The sequence below is a fragment of the Mesoplodon mirus genome, assembly GCF_964341445.2.
Source record: "Mesoplodon mirus genome assembly, chromosome: 12".
In the NCBI taxonomy this organism is placed as follows: domain Eukaryota; kingdom Metazoa; phylum Chordata; class Mammalia; order Artiodactyla; family Ziphiidae; genus Mesoplodon; species Mesoplodon mirus.
In genome coordinates this window covers 73,962,943-73,978,576 of record NC_138988.1, presented here as the reverse complement: position 1 = coordinate 73,978,576, position 15,634 = coordinate 73,962,943, and the positions used below count along the sequence as shown (strand labels likewise).

Sequence of the window (15,634 nt, the reverse complement as noted above, 5' to 3'; positions counted from 1 at the left end):
CCCCGCCCCTCTCTGTGTGTCCCCACCCCCACCTAGTTCCCTCCCCCTTGTCCCCAGCCCCTTTCTGGGGTCCCTCGTCCTGCCCTTCTCCCTTCCATCCCTTCAGGCTCCTCCCCCAATCTTTCGTGTTTCTCCCCCGCCCCGCCCGCCGCTCGGTCCTTTTTCTGATCCCTGGAGTGGAAACCTTTGGTCCTACCTCTGGTCCCCCTCAGCCCCGCCCTGAGCCCCGCCCCCGCCCCAGGCTCCGCCCCGCCCCCGCCAGGCTCTCTCAGTCGCTGGCCCTGAGCGCCCTCTGGCGTCTGCGCATGCTCCCTGCTCCCTACTGCAAAGTCCTCCAAAGGGACCTTCTAGGCTGCGCGCCGGTCGACCCCGATCGGGTCCGCCCGCCCGCAGCGTCTCGTCGGTGCTACCGGTGACCTCTGACCCCGCCGCCACGGGGTGGGGAGGCCTTAGCTCCGGGCGGGCGGCGGCTGCTGCAGCGGGACCCGGGAGCGGGGCCCGGCGCCGCCCGGGCCGCGGGGCGATGTGAGTCGGGGCGCGGCGGGGCGGGGGCGAGGCGGCTCCACCGAGGCCGCACCGCGCCGCGCCGCAGTCTCCACTCCCTCCCAAGGAAGCCCCGGGCGGGCGGGCGGTGGAAACCCGGGGCTGGGGGCGGGGATCCAGGGACAACTCGCGGCCCTGACCTCCCCTATACCTTCCCGGTATCTAGAAATTCGCCTGTTACCTAAATCTGTCTCTAATCCCCCAGAACCACCCCACCCCCACCCCCGGACACACCTTCATGTGTCCTGGAGCCCTCAGAACCCCTCACTCCTGCAAATTCCCCTGATACGCTCACAGAGCACCATTCTCTCCTGGATGCCCCCAAATGCTTCCACCACCCTGAAATTCCTCTGAGTCTTCATGCCCCCCATTCTCCTTGCACCGTGCTCAAGTCCAAAAAATTTGTCCACATTTCCCTGATCCCTCTCATACGTTTTGAGTCCCTATAACGTCAAACTCCCACCCCCAATCCACACCTGTCTCAGACCAGCGACCCCTTCTCCTCCCACCCGATGTAACCCCCCTCGTTGGGCTGTCGTGATATGTCCTGGTATCTTAAAGAGAAGTGAAGGGGACAGGAAAAGGTGCAGCGCCTCCCCCATCTTGCAGCCTGTAGTTCTTGGCTTCACCCCCAGACTCCCTGTCGGTGGCTCAAGCCCCAGTATTTACCCAGCTGTCTGCCTTTAGGCTGTGCATACCTTCCTCATCCTGCTGCCGCCTTCCAGAGAGTAAGCCAGACCAAGAGGGTAGGGGTCCTTTCACCTGGGAAGTGTCCAAGGATGCAGAGCCCCAGGGGCCCTGGGAAATGACATTGTTTTTCCAGAGCAGGAGGGTGGGATTTCAAGGATCTCCAGGGTACTGGCTTGTCGACTTGTCCACCTAGGGCTCAGATTACTGAAATTTTGATTGATTGTTAGAATTTATGTTAACTTTTAGGCCTTTCAGAGTTTGGAGAACAGAAAATCTATCAAGCTTCCACATGTGAGATTGAAGGAGCTTGTCCTAGAAGAGGAAAATGTTGATTTAGCTATGTTTGTCCTACAAACTTACCTCTAGAGGTTATTGAAGCTAGAAGTTCCACAGTTTGACAGATGTTTCCCTTCAAAACTAAGGCCTTGGGGTGGGAGTTGGGGGTGGTGATGGAGAATCTACTTGGCAGACTCTCCCAGATACTTAGTAGCAATGAAAAAGGCTACTGCTTTCCTGAATCTTAAGCCATTGCTCTTTCTAATACATCTTAGTGTCCTTTTGAGAAAGCTCTCTGTAGAGTTCAAGTTCTCAGCAAAGGTAAGGTGGTGATCTTGGTATTGGTTTTAACAGGATTCAGATGGGGTCTAGAGGTGACTTAAAATATCCTGGGCTGCCTCAGACTTCAAAGTCACTGATGTGAGGGGAGTCTGCCCCTCTCAGGGCCTATGGGGCTTAGAATTTGTGGTCCCTTTGCTCTTGATCTCACTTCCTTCATTGGTGTTTCTGTCCCATTAGGGCTGGAACAGATATCCAGGTGGGATGGACTGACAGCAAGTCAGTTTCATTAACAGTTGGGGGTGAGAATGGAAGGTTTCCACTAACCTGTGATCTCTGTCTCCTATGCTAGGTGAGCCCCAGGTGTGTCCCAGGGAGATCCAGGTGACTTCTCTGCAGACTGCTTGCCATGACACCCCACCAAGAACAGGGGGAATAAAGTGGGGGTCCTTCCCCATGCCCCTCCCATGGTCAGCTCCCCGATGGCCTGGGTGAGGTGAGAGCTGTGTATAGGAGCCACTTTTCTGGAGTTTTCCAAGTTGAGAGGAGTAGAGGGTGCAAGTCAGCATTGTTCAGAGCTTTACACTTTCAGCGGGAGTTCTAGAAGGATATCTAATCCTGCTGGTTCATTTCTTGCAGAAAGTTGCAAACCCATAACTTCTGGTTGGGATCGGTCCATGTGTTTGCTTAGGTCACTGTAGCCTGGTGGTATCACCTCCATCCTAGGCACAGGCCCAACTGTTGTGACGTCTAATTCGAGTGCCATAATCCTTGAGGAAAAAAACCAGATATTAAGGCCTCTGTTCTCCCCTTTGGACAAAGGGGAGCAAACCCAGTGTTTATTTTCTTAATGAAGAAATACCAACTGGGGCCTCCCTGGTGGCGCAGTGGTTGAGAGTCCGCCTGCCGATGCAGGGGATACGGGTTTGTGCCCCGGTCCGGGAGGATCCCATATGCCGCGGAGCGGCTGGGCCCGTGAGCCATGGCTGCTGGGCCTGCGCGTCCGGAGCCTGTGCTCCGCAACGGGAGAGGCCACGGCGGTGAGAGGCCCGCGTACCGCAAAAAAAAAAAAAAAAAAAGAAAAAAAAGAAATACCAACTGAAGGTTATAAAAGTGTACTCTGTTTTAAATGTTCAATCTTCTGAGTCTATCTCTTGACCATAACATAACATCTCATTTGAAGAGAACATCAAAAAGATAAATTTGAGGTGGATGTTGGGATGGTGGTGAGGAAAGAAAAGAGAGGATTTGGATGATGTGGAAGGAGTGAGGTGGAAAAGGAGGAACAAGGAGAAAGGTCCAGGCCAAAGCGTCTGGGACTCCCAACTACAGTTTCTTCACTGAATCTGGAGGAGGGCACTGGGCTGGCACCCAACTCCTGATGCAGATCACTTCATCTGGGTCCCTACTTTTTTTTTTTTTTTTGCAGTACGCGGGCCTCTCACTGTTGTGGCCTCTCCCGTTGCGGAGCACAGGCTCCGGACACGCAGGCTCAGCGGTCATGGCTCACGGGCCCAGCAGCTCCACGGCATGTGGGATCTTCCTGGACCGGGGCATGAACCCGTGTCCCCTGCATCGGCAGGTGGACTCTCAACCACTGCACCACCAGGGAAGCCCCTGGATCCCTACTTTTAACCATGCTTTTCCTGCTGCCCAGGCTGCCCTTCCCTATCATTACGTCAGTCAGAATCCTACATGCTTCTCAAGGTCCAGATCAAATGTTGCCCCTAAGAAGCTCTCTCCATCCCCCCATCAGCATTAATCCTTAACACGTCCTCACTTGAATTAATGTTTATCCAGTGTGTGTCTGGCCCTGGATTGAGAATGTGAATTCCTTGAGGGAGGGACTGTGAGTCTTAGACAGAGTAGGTGATCAGAACGAGGTGGTTCGGCCAGAGTTCCCCAGAGCAGGGCTTTTGGGAGCTGACCTCGATGACCTTCCTGTCCCTTGTGTTTTTCCCTAGGGCGGGCCGGCTGCTCTGACACCATGGGGAGCTGCTGCAGCTGCCTGAACAGAGACAGCGTCCCAGACAACCACCCCAGCAAGTTCAAGGTACCCATGGCCCCCTCTCCTCTCCCACATTCCCAGCATGGCCTCCTGGGCTTGGCCTGAGCTGTCGAGTTGCTTCAGCCTCCCTAGAGAAGGTGAAATGACTGGCTGAGGTTGTGGGCTTCGCAAGCCCAGGACCTCTGAGCAGTGCCAAGGAAAACAGGCTCAGGCCACTGCCTTTTTTGTGGCTCTTGGTATTACTAAGAATGAAGAAATGCCACAATAGAGTAGCAGAGATTGTGCTTTCAGAATGTTTACTCCTGTCAGTGTAGCTTTGTAACTTTACATTATAACTTTTCGGAGAAAACAACAAAAGTCTGTATTTGTGAATTCACATGTGTCAAGTATTTCAAACAGTGCTTAACACATGTTAAGCACAGTATTAGTGTTTGCTGTTTGCTTTGGGAAGCTGAGGCCCGGCCCAGTGGACCTGTGTGCACCCCTGCCTTGCTCCTTCCACCTCCCTGTAGGGGGCGCCCCCTCCTCACCCCGGCATCTTGAGGCCCAGGTTTCTCCTGCTCACCAAAAGAGGGAGCCCTCAGCAAGGTCCTGCAGTTGGGGAGGTGGTGGAGGCCTTTATATTTGTTCCGCTTGGGTTTGACTCTCCCAGGGTCTTAAGATTTTGAACTTACAATAGAACCTCTTCTCCCATTAACATCTGGTCCTTGGATACCAGCCATGGACCATTTGGGGTTATCTAACTTTGCACGTCTAACCATCTGACCTTGGGGGTCGACTAACCACCCCTCCCCTCACTGCCCAAATGACAAAACTAAGGCCTAGAGAACTGTAGTGGGTCAGCGGCACTGCTTCATCCATGTCCCAGTAATCGTGTGGCATTCCCAGTGGCTCACGGACCTGGACACACTTGTTGGACTCACCCATTAACCCTTCTGTCCCCTGCCCCTGCCAGGTGACAAATGTGGATGATGAGGGGGTGGAGCTGGGCTCCGGAGTGATGGAGCTGACTCAGAGCGAGCTGGTGCTGCACCTGCATCGGCGCGAGGCTGTCCGCTGGCCTTACCTCTGCCTGCGGCGCTATGGCTACGACTCCAACCTCTTCTCTTTTGAGAGTGGCCGCCGGTGTCAGACTGGCCAGGGTGAGTACCAGCCCCTGCCTCACGCTGGGATGGGGGCTTGTGCGCCTGGGACAGGTATTGGGGCTGGAAGTCGTAGCTTGAGGGACAGTGGGGAAGCCTGTCCACTTGGCAGGTGTTGCCCAGAGAAGGGAAGGGTCGTGGCCAAGAGCACACAGACTCCCAGTGTGGGACTCCCAGGCCAGTGCTTCTTCTCTTCGATCATTGCCATTGGGTGGCTCTGTGAGGTCGTTTGTTGCACAGCCCATGGGAAGGAGCCAGTGCTCCCAGACCTGGGAAAGCAAGCAATTCCTCCTCCCTCTCTTACTCTAGTTTCAGGGTCCCTCTTGCCCCCTAAGTAGGAACAAACTGAGCCCCAAGTCATATACCCTGGTTCCTGTGTGTAATGAAAGGCCAGGCAAGAGCTCTGGCTGCCTTGGGGCCGTGTGGCGTGGGAGTGATAGATTTGGGGAGGTCCGTGGTATACAGAGTAACCCTCACGAGGTTAATCTTTGTCTCCTGTCACCTGTGGGTGGTGGAGTGTGATATATTCTGCCTTCTTCCCCTTTCTCCCTGCAGCCAGAGGTCAGGGAGGGGTGGGTTGCTCCATGAAGTCAAGGCTGGGGCCAGCCATGGCTCTTTGAAGGGGTGGCATGGTCTGGGCCTTCTTTGAGGACACAGGCCTAAGCTCTGCTAGAAGGAATCCCACAAGGGATTGTGTTCAATGCAGTGCGGAGGTGTGACTGCAGGGATGGAATGAGCTGGCTCCTCTGATGAGGCCACCAACACAACAGTGTGTCTCTGAGGTTGTACTGGCTGGGGGAGCCCTCCCCTCCGTGCACCTTACCTTTGGAACTCATGAGGCAGAAGCAGTTAACGCTGGCTGAGCAGAGAGAGGGGAGGAAGGGGCCTCTCTGCTCCCGGTGGTGCTTAATGCACACTGGAGATCCCAGAGGAGCTCCCTAGGCCCCGACACAGGGTTCTTCTAAAACTCCAGGCTTTCCCAGCCTTTTCTGAGCTCTTGACATATCTTGGAATGAGCCATAATAAATAGAATAGAATGAGGAAAGAAGAGCCCTATTTCTTCCCCTCCTTTCTATCCTTCTCATCCCATTCCTGCAGACCTCATACCCCAACCTAGTTTGTCTTTGTTTGGAACATGCACATGTACATCCCAAGTGGCTTCCCCTGAGTCCTGGGTCCCACTGTTACACAGCAGGAGTGCAGAATCCCAGGCCGGCCCAACACCCCAAGAGCATCTTTAGATCCCCGGAGTCAAGTGTGCTCAGCCCAGTCCTGCTGTGCCAGGACCGTGAGTTGCTGCCTTAGAGTTTGAGGGGCTGTAAGGCTGGCTGCATGGAGGAGCCACATGGTTGCTTTGCCATATTTGTCCTTTAGCTAGTCAGCCCATCCTTCCTTTCTGCACCAGCCTTCAAGCTCCATAAGGCCAGGGGCCTATACACAGAAGACAGTCACTCTCTGGCCTGGCACTGGACTAAGTATGCAGTGAATAAGCAGTGAACAGGACAGACCCTCCCACCCTCAAAGAGCTTAGAGGCTGTTGGGCATAGAGCTGAGGGCTGGTGCCCTGGCGGAGCTCATTTTTCTGGGGAGTAAGGGGCGGCAGGCAGAGGGAGATGGGGGCAGCATGTGCAGTGGAGTGGTCACTCATCTGACACTGTCCCTTCCACTTTGATTTTTTACTTTGCTTCCCTTCACCCTGGTGCACACACGTCCTTATGAAAAGGATTTAACCTCGGAGGAACGTAGCTGAAGTATTAGATCTTAAGATGGTGGTAATGGATAGAGTGTGTTAGGGTGGGCCGCGGGGGCCTGGGGCCAGCTCCTCCTGTGGCTCTTAGACTTTGGAGGGTGCTGGGGAGAATGCTCAGTGTGAGGGCCTCTCCCACCCCTCTGCAGGCCTGGGACTGGAGGTCAGGGACTTGTCCTGAGCTCTGTGCATCTGTTCAGCCTCTCTGGTCCTTCCCTGTAGGACACAGGGTCAGAGGAGCCTCACTTCTGCCTCTCCTTCTTCAGGGATATTTGCATTTCAGTGTTCCCGGGCCGAGGAAATCTTCAATCTCCTCCAGGATCTGATGCACTGCAACAGCATCAATGTGATGGAAGAGCCGGTCACCATCACCCGCAACAGCCACCCAGCTGAGCTCGACCTCCCTCGGGCCCCCCAGCCTCCCAGTGGTGAGGAGACCCCCCACCGCCTCAGCACCCCAGTGCACACGCACAGGCATGCACAAGCATAGCCCCAGGAAGCACCAGTCTTGGAGGCATGAGTCAGGCAGGCAGGCGAGGGGATGGCTGGGTGAGCCAGGCTTCCAGGACCGTCATCCATCATCCGACGACTCCTAGGGATGGATAAGTCCTGGCCTGGGCCAGTCAGCTGACTCAAGCGGAGGCTGGGGAGTCCAGGGCCTTGTATTGATGGATGGTCAGGGAACAGACAGGAAGACATTGGGTTTCCATGGAAACGGCAGTCTGGAGCTGTTTTGCTTCCTTCCTTCTGTCTACTGGATCATACCCATATACCTTTCCTGACGGCTTATGCAGGCATCTCTGCCCATGGCTGTCTGGAGAGGTTCCCACAATTTCTGCTTGTTCATTCACTGAATCACACTGAGCACCTGCTCCGTGTCTGGCACTCCATCGGCTGGCCCGTGGGGGACAGAAGAAATAGGAACACAGTCCTTGATTTCGAGGAGCTTCCCTGGAGCTCAGTGGCAGAGCTGGAATGAGGTGAAGGGTTGGTCCAGTGACGACAAGGTGTGCCTTAAGTGTTTCAGATAAGGCTGTGATGGGGAAGTGGGGTTCAAGCTGAGCTGTGAGGGAAAGAAAGGGTAGGGTTTGGAGAACAGATACAAGGTGAAGATAATGGGGGACTGCCAGTTCAGCGGGGCTGACCCCCTGGGGGCCTTGGGAGTGTCTCCCCTCCACTTGGAGGAGTCCCAGGATGCCACACACACGGTTGCAGGTAGTTGCCAGGTGGTTTAAGGACCTTCTTGTCTCCTGTGTGCCCAGCTCTAGGCTACACCGTCTCCAGCTTCTCCAATGGCTTCCCTGGCTGCCCGGGAGAGGGTCTGCGATTCTCAGTGCCCCGGCGCCCCTCGACAAGCAGCCTGCGACACCCCTCGTTTGGGGAGGAGTCCACCCATGCCCTCATTGCCCCCGATGAGCAGGTGAGCAAGTGGCTGCCCGGCGTCTTCCTGTGGGTCTGGGTGGGGGTGGGGGATCGGGAAATATGGCACTTCCTCCCAGTGAGGATCATGAGAGGGAAGAAAGTGGATAGAGTCCCTTCCTGTCCCAAGAAAGGGAGGCAGCTTCCCTGGAAGGCTAAGAGGACAAGGAAGAGGAGGAGACTGCAGCTCCTTTTCCCTGTGCTTCTCTTCTCTCATCCTGTCCCCTGTTCTCTCCTTCCTCTCTGCCCTCGGACCCTCCTGCCCTTGGACTCTTCCCCTCCAGTCCCACACCTACGTCAACACGCCAGCCAGTGAGGATGAGCACCGCAGGAGCCGGCACTGCCTGCAGCCCCTGCCTGAGGGCCGGGCGCCCCTTGCCCCGCAGGCCTGGGGCCCCGAACAGCGGGACCCGCAGGTGTTCCTACAGCCGGGCCAAGTGAAGTTCGTGTTGGGCCCCACCCCGGCTCGGCGGCACGTGACCAAGTGCCAAGGCCTCTGCCCCAGCCTGCATCACCCGCTCCACCACGACAATAACAACGAGGGCCCTTCCGAGTGCCCAGCCCGGCCCAAGTGCACCTACGAGAACATCAGTGGGGGGCTGCGGCTGGGGGCAGGCTGGAGACTGAGCCCGGAGGAGCCGGGCTGGAATGGCCTCGCCCAGCGCCGCCGGGCCGCGCTGCTGCACTATGAGAACCTGCCCTCCCTGCCCCCCGTGTGGGAGAGCCAGGCCCAGCAGCTGGGGGAGGAGGCCGGGGATGACGGAGACTCGAGGGACGGGCTTACACCCTCCTCCAACGGCTTCCCTGAAGGCGAGGAGGATGAGACCCCACTGCAGAAGCCCACCAGCACCCGGGCTGCCCTCCGCAGCCACAGCAGCTTTCCTGTGCCGCTGACCCGCCACCGAGGCTCCCCGAGGGTCTTCAACTTTGATTTCCGCCGGCCGGGCCCCGAGCCCCCCAGGCAGCTTAACTACATCCAGGTGGAGCTGAAGGGCTGGGGTGGAGACCGCCCCAAGGGGCCCCAGAACCCCTCAGCCCCCCAAGCCCCCGTGCCCACCACGCACCCTGCCCGCAGCTCAGACTCCTATGCTGTGATTGACCTCAAAAAGACCGTGGCCATGTCCAACCTGCAGAGGGCTCTGCCCCGCGATGATGGCACCGCCAGGAAAACCCGGCACAACAGCACCGACCTGCCTCTGTAGGGACGTCCCTCCACCCGCCTGGCAACCTCCGCCTCCCGCTCCTGTGCTCCGAACCCGCACGCACGCCCGGGGTTGGGGTTGCTTCGCAGAAGGGCCTGCACTGGCCGGAGTCCCCAAAGGTATCAGCCACTGAGTCTCCCGGTCTCCTTTCCGAGTCGGGGACAGAAGAGGGTGACCAAGTGAGGAGGTAGCTGCGACGTAAACTGTGAAGGGCCCCGTGATTGCATTTCGCACCCTCTTGTTATGTCATCTGTCTCGTCTGTCGTCTGTGTGTTTTTTTGGTTGAAATTTGGAAACATTTTGTACCTGTTGATTTTATTTATCAGTTTATTTTTCTATTTATTGTTTTAAATGTAATTTAACATATTTATTATTAATATAATTATTTTTAAATTCTGACTTGGTGGATGATGTCGAATTCTTAGGGAGTCTTTCCTGGCATGGTGCTGGGGTGGGAGTCGGGGAGGCCTAACAGAGGTAAGGGTTTCACTCTGGGAAATTTGGGGTGATTGTGGTTTTTGTGACAAGTCATGACCATTTCTTTTCTCCTCCAAGAAGCTGTGGCCCAGACTGAAAGTTGCCAGGGGTGGCTGCTCTGTCAAAGTAAAGTGACAGGACAGCTAGAGTCCTAGATGCAGAAAGGGGATCTGTAAGGAAAGCTACCCTGATGAGATAAAACCCTGACTCTCTGAGGTTGGCAATGTGTGGGGGAAATTGGGGGGCGGGGGTCGCTTCACCAGATTCACCTCTGGAATCCCTCACTGAGTCTCCCTTCTGCCACCAGGTGGGTCCCATTGGGTACTTAACTGCTCTCCTGTACCACCTTGGTCCAAAGGTGGGCCCTGGATCCTCTTTCGGCACCGTCAACATGGCAAGGTCAAGATTAGAACCTTTAAACAGGACTTTAATAAAAGCCCAGGAAGAGCAAAAAACAAAAGGGGAAAAACAGTGTAATATGTAAGTGAATAATCTGACTTACAAAGTGGGACTTTCCCAGAGAAGTACTCCCCGGGAATGGACTCTTTGGGGCCCCTCTGACCTACTGCAGGGGTGGTCCCCTGACAGAGCCACCACATCTGAACGCCTGCCTGGGAGCCCGGGGTCTGTACAGGGCTGCACACACCACCCACCCAGGGCTGTGGTTGCGGAAGCTCCCCTTCCCTGTCCAGAGGCTGCCTCTTTTCTCTTCCTCCTCCCACCAGCCTCCTTGCCTCAAGACTCCCTGTCTCGGGCTTCCCTGGTGCAGTGGTTGAGAGTCTGCCTGCCGATGCAGGGGACACGGGTTCGTGCCCCGGTCCGGGAAGATCCCACATGCTGTGGAGCGGCTAGGCCCGTGAGCCGTGGCCACTGGGCCTGTGCGTCCAGAGCCTGTGCTCTGCAAAGGGAGAGGCAGCAACAGTGAGAGGCCCGCGTACCGCAAAAAAAAAAAAAAAAAGACTCCCTGTCTCAAACCCCTGAACGGTTAATCTCCAGGAAATCCAGTGTCTGCGATGAGGCACTCAGGGCCCTGGTGAGGAGTAGGAGCAGGGTTTGTCCAAGATTCAGGGACAAGCCTTCTTGTCTCTGGTCACCGTTTGTACCCCAGCTCCCTGCCCTGTGGAGCGAGCAGACCTGTCCTCCACACCAAGGAAACAGGCGAGGGTGGGGCCCACCCAATTCCCTTCTCCTCCTGCTGTCTTAACCACTGCCTGGGCCTCAATTCTGGAAGCACCCTTTCCCCTGGGCAGGTATTAGACCAACCGGCTTCCAGAGCCCCCCTGACCTTGGGTGTCACTCTGTCCAGGAAATGGACAAAGAGGACTGGCTACAGAGGATGTGAGAGGCCTTTCACCTGGGGCCCAGTAGGGTCCAAGGGTACAGCTGGCACCGAACCCTTCTCTCCTTTATATGCTTTTTTTTTTTTTTTTTTGCGGTACGCGGGCCTCTCACTGCTGTGGCCTCCGGACGCGCAGGCTCAGCGGCCATGGCTCACGGGTCCAGCCGCTCCGCGGCATGTGGGATCTTCCCAGACCGGGGCACGAACCCGTGTCCCCTGCATCGGCAGACGGACTCCCAACCACTGCGCCACCAGGGAAGCCCTCTGCTTTATATGCTTTTGATCTCTGGATCAGAGGAATCACCTGCAGCAGGCTGGATTCACGCACTTTTCCCCACACTGCGGTAGGGCAGTACTGTCCCCTCTCTGCAGCTCACCCAGACAGGCAGCTCAATTCTGCTTTCTCCACGTCCTCCCACGCTACCCCTGCTCCTCCTTTTGGCCTCCACGGTCAGGAGCAATGGACTCTCCAAACAGGATGACCAAGATGGGGGCAGGCATGGTCATGCCAGGACCAGGCCGAGGGCCCCTGGCTATGTTAGTGACTCATGGGTGTGCTCAGGACCCTCCTTATTCGTGGACCCTGTCATGGGGGAGTCAGGAGCTTGGCTTGAGTCAAGAGGCCGGGTTCTGCTGCTGACTTGGCTGTTATCTCTGCTCTCTTGAGCACTTGGTCACCCCAAATAGGCCTCGGCTTGTGCCCCTGGAAAACACAGAGCTAATTGTGAGAAGTAGCCAATGAGATGATGAACGTGGCACCACTTTAGAAAGCAGACCGACGTGGGCAAGCTGTCTTAACCCAGCTGCTCCCCCGGAAAAAAACCACTGGTCATCACAACTCTTCAGCCCCTGAGACCGACCTCAGGCTCATTGCTGCGCCTTCGCTGAACAACTCAAGGAAGAGCAGTTCCGCCTCACTCTCAGGGGTCGCCATGTCTTGGTCAGAGCCTGGCGGCTCCCCCAGAGCAAGCTGTAATCGCTTCAGTCTGCATATTTGTGGGGCATTGGGTGGGGGTCCAGGACATGTCCCAGGAATTGGCTTCCAGCCCAGTGTGGCCGCCAACCTTCCCCGTCCCCTCCCCAGGGCACTGCCTCTGACCCACAAGGTCTACTCTAGGAATTTTCCTCTGGTGGAGCCGGTAGGGTATGAGCGGATGGCTTTCCTGGCGGGAAGGGGCGGGTGGGAGTGATGCCCAGGAGGGCGACCGAGGCTCCTGTGTCTGAGCCTGTCCTGCCAACATCAGGGCGTGGTGTGCGGACAGAATCTGTTTCCATCACCATCATCGTCCAGTGATCCCCATCAACATGGTGAATGTTTGCTGACTGCTCAGTTCTCTTAGTGAGAATCAGGCCCTCCCCACCCCCTGGGCGGCCCTCAGGAAAGGACAGGAGCCAGCATCCTGTCCAGGAGTGACATTTCAGGTCAGACCAGGAGGGGCCCTCCCGGAGCCCACCCCTGGGTAATAATAGCACTTTACAAGGGTATAAACATGGGCGGCTTTCCACAGGGCCTTATAGACCATTTATCTCTTTCGGCTCGCTGGGCTGGATTGTTATCACCACAGTGCAGAGGAGGAAGCAGGTCAAGAGGTGAAGTGACTTGCCTCAGGCCATGAAGTTAATTAGTGGCCTGAGCTGGGGCTACCTGCCAGTCGTGTGTCTTTCCCAGGCACTTCTCCCAACCTGGCCTCAAGGGGCTTAGTTCCCTCAGGTGGGCTGCGGGGAGAGCGTGTTGGGTGCTGCCCTGGACAGAAGTGGGCCAGGTGTCGGCAAGGGCCACATTCCCCAGTGTTCACACTCAGGAATCTTTTTGAATTCCAAGCCAGGGCCTTGTCTGGTTGACAGCAAGGTGAACCTGATTTCCCCTAGGGTTGACCCAATGCCCACCCACGGACCCTGCCCCTCTACCCTTTCGATGCCTTGGAATGGCTCCCATTTTGTAGGTGGGTGTGCCGGAGGGGGCCTGACCTCGCCCGCCCCCCGCTGCCTTCTCCTCCAGGCATCTCAGCCCCACAAGAGGCCCTGAGCTTTGGCGGGTTCTCTGACAATACTTTCAAGGGGAGTCATACAGGTGGAGGAGGGTTTATAATGAGGGACCCCCCCCGAGACCCCAGAAAGGCCATGGGAGGCTGAGGCAGGGGTGAGAGGGCCTGTGTGGACCCCTCAGGGCTCTGTATCTACAGAGTCCAGGATGGAATCTTGTAGGTCAGCTAAGCTGGGACGCATTCGGGGATCCCTTCAACAGGATTCCTGGAGATGCTTATCAGGTTTCTGCTCACACACTCCCCAGACAGGGAGCTCACAACCTCACAAGTACTCCTTCCACTTGGGTCTTATGATGTCCCTAAAACTGTCCCTCAGCGGGTCCTAATTCTGCTCATGGACCCACACACCGCTTAGTCTCTGCCAAGGGAGCTGAACTTTTGAAACTTAGCATTACCACTTGCTAACAACTTGACCTCTTCATGCTTCAGTTTCTTCATCTGTGACGCAGGGGTAATAACAGTTCCTCCGTCTTGAAATTGTGAGGATCAGGGAATTCCCTGGCGGTCCAGTGGTTAGGACTCCGTGCTTTCACTGCCAAGGGCGTGGGTTCAATCCCTGGTCAGGGAGCTAAGATCCCACAAGCCACACATTGCGGCCAAAAAAAAAAAAAAAAGAAGAAATTGTGAGGATCAAATAAGAGAATGTCTTCCCAGTATGACCTGTGCTCTAGACCTTATGCTTCTGCCTGAGATAGCACTCACTTCACTGGTCCTTCTTGCTCTTGGGACCTTAGAGCTGGCATGCCACTAAGACTTACCACATAAACATCTGCAGCATTCCTCGCCCCCCAGCGGTTACCTGATGTTGGAGTTCTTGGTCTGTTAAATCAAAGTCTGAACCCTCCATTCATTCAGCTGACATTTCTTGTTCGTCTGGGTCTGTCCTGGAATCTAGAGGCACCAGCCCTCGCGGTGAACCTGGAAGTGACGGGAAGACAGAAATGGGGCTGGGAGGGAGTTCTCTGTGGTTGGTGGGTCACAAGGACTCGCTGCGACATGTAGGGTTCTCAGCCTAGCTCTTCTGGAAGCTTCACTCTGCCTGCTAGTGGTTGGTAGGGAGCCTTGCTCACCAGGTGGACCCCTCTCTTGGCCTCTCTGGGGATGGACATTCCTGCCTCAGGGACCCTGTGGATGCCTGTGGACTGGGGCTGGGGAAGTCAGGCGAGTGGGAACATCACTCGTGCTCCAGCTGTGCGCTGTCCTTATGCTCATTCTTAAGGGATTATTAATATAATGACCGAGCTAATGAGCATTGTGGGGGGCGAGGAGGAAGCACCTTAACCCCACCTGGTGCCTGCTAATTAACGGGGGTCTTTCCTCAGCTGTCTTTTCTTCTTCTGGTCAGCTCTTTTAGCTGGGGAGGCCTGGCCCCTTGGGGGTCCCGTCACCTCCCTCCACCTGCCCCTCCTTTAGCCTGGCACGGTTCCCCTCTGGGTGAGAAGATCCCAGAAAGAATGTGGCTGGGACAAGGCTTGGGGGTGAGGAGATGGGGGACTGGGGACTCTGGCTCTGGGGAAGAGGAATGTAAAAGCAATGAAACCTCTAATCTTGACTGTGTGCTGCCTGGGCTGGAGAGAGCAGGGCAGCTGTGTCTGAGAAGGGCTTGCGGGGAGATGGGAGCAGCCATGGAAGGAGGGGTAGGGGGCATCGGGCTGAGTGGGGGTGGGGAAGTTTCCAGGTGTTCTTTGAGGCACCTTGCCTCTCTGGTCCAGATGGGCTGGTGCTGGCCAAGATCTTTCCTTTTGAGCTCCTTTCCTCTTGGGATGAAAAGGCCTGGGGAATCTATCAATGTATTGCTATACCAGGGTTGGGGTGGGGTACCCCATGCACGGTCATGCAAGTATAGTGGCCTTGATTTCCCAAGCCATCGTTAGACATAGCGGGTCCAAGTTTCAAAATCTGGGTCATGGGCGCTGAGTCCTGACAAAGCCCCACCTCCCCAGATCTCACTGTCTAGTTGGAGAAGCGAGGCTCACACAAGACAGGATTACAGACCCCGTGCCTCTGCCATTTGAAATCTGTGTGACCTCAGACAGATCACTCAGCCTCTCTGAACCTGTTTCCTCATTTATTAAGGGAAATTAATAACACCTACCTCCCAATGTTGTTGTGTGGTAAATAAGAAAATGCACATAAAGCGCTCAGTGGGCGCTTGACACAGAGCCCAAGTTTTGCTCTGCTATGGTTGTCATAGCAACAGCCAGTGATGTGGGGAAGCTGGCCAAAGGGGGACCATGAAGGGTGGGGAGGATTTGGGGAAGGAATTGGAAGTGTGGGCCCCAGCAATTAAGCTGGGGGCGTGGGGCTGGGAGGAGAGGAGTGGCTGGGGTGGGAGCTAGAGGGTCAGGGAAGGAGGAGGCGGAGGTGACTGCACTTGTCAGGCTTTGGAACAGCAGGCCGTGTGTCCACATGTGATTGGAGGGGGCAGCTGTGGGGCTCCGACCAGACCAGGTGTGGGCATTCACCT

The 15,634-nt window shown here is 56.1% G+C and overlaps 1 protein-coding gene across 3 annotated transcripts; it reads left to right on the top strand.

Moving 5' to 3' along the window:
• The first annotated feature begins 345 nt into the window (after positions 1-345).
• FRS3 (fibroblast growth factor receptor substrate 3) lies at positions 346-9,608 on the top strand. 3 transcript variants are annotated; one of them, XM_082638919.1, is made up of 7 exons: positions 346-525; positions 2,141-2,279; positions 3,753-3,841; positions 4,752-4,938; positions 6,952-7,113; positions 7,948-8,105; positions 8,389-9,608. In XM_082638919.1, the coding sequence occupies exons 3-7, from the start codon at positions 3,776-3,778 to the stop codon at positions 9,304-9,306; spliced, it is 1,491 nt and encodes a 496-aa protein (XP_082495045.1). In that variant the 5' UTR covers positions 346-525; positions 2,141-2,279; positions 3,753-3,775; the 3' UTR covers positions 9,307-9,608. The 3 variants fall into 3 exon arrangements, with proteins under 3 accessions (XP_082495045.1, XP_082495044.1, XP_082495046.1); XM_082638918.1 differs by having other exon boundaries at positions 2,141-2,284; XM_082638920.1 differs by lacking the exon at positions 2,141-2,279 and having other exon boundaries at positions 418-525.
• The last annotated feature ends 6,026 nt before the right edge of the window (positions 9,609-15,634 follow it).

Coding starts and splice junctions, on each gene's coding strand:
- FRS3 (XM_082638919.1), top strand. CDS start 3,776: ATGGGGAGCTGCTGCAGCTGCCTGAACAGAGACAGCGTCCCAGACAAC. Junction 4,939..6,951: donor CCGGTGTCAGACTGGCCAGG/GTGAGTACCAGC, acceptor CTCCTTCTTCAG/GGATATTTGCATTTCAGTGT. Junction 7,114..7,947: donor GGCCCCCCAGCCTCCCAGTG/GTGAGGAGACCC, acceptor CTGTGTGCCCAG/CTCTAGGCTACACCGTCTCC.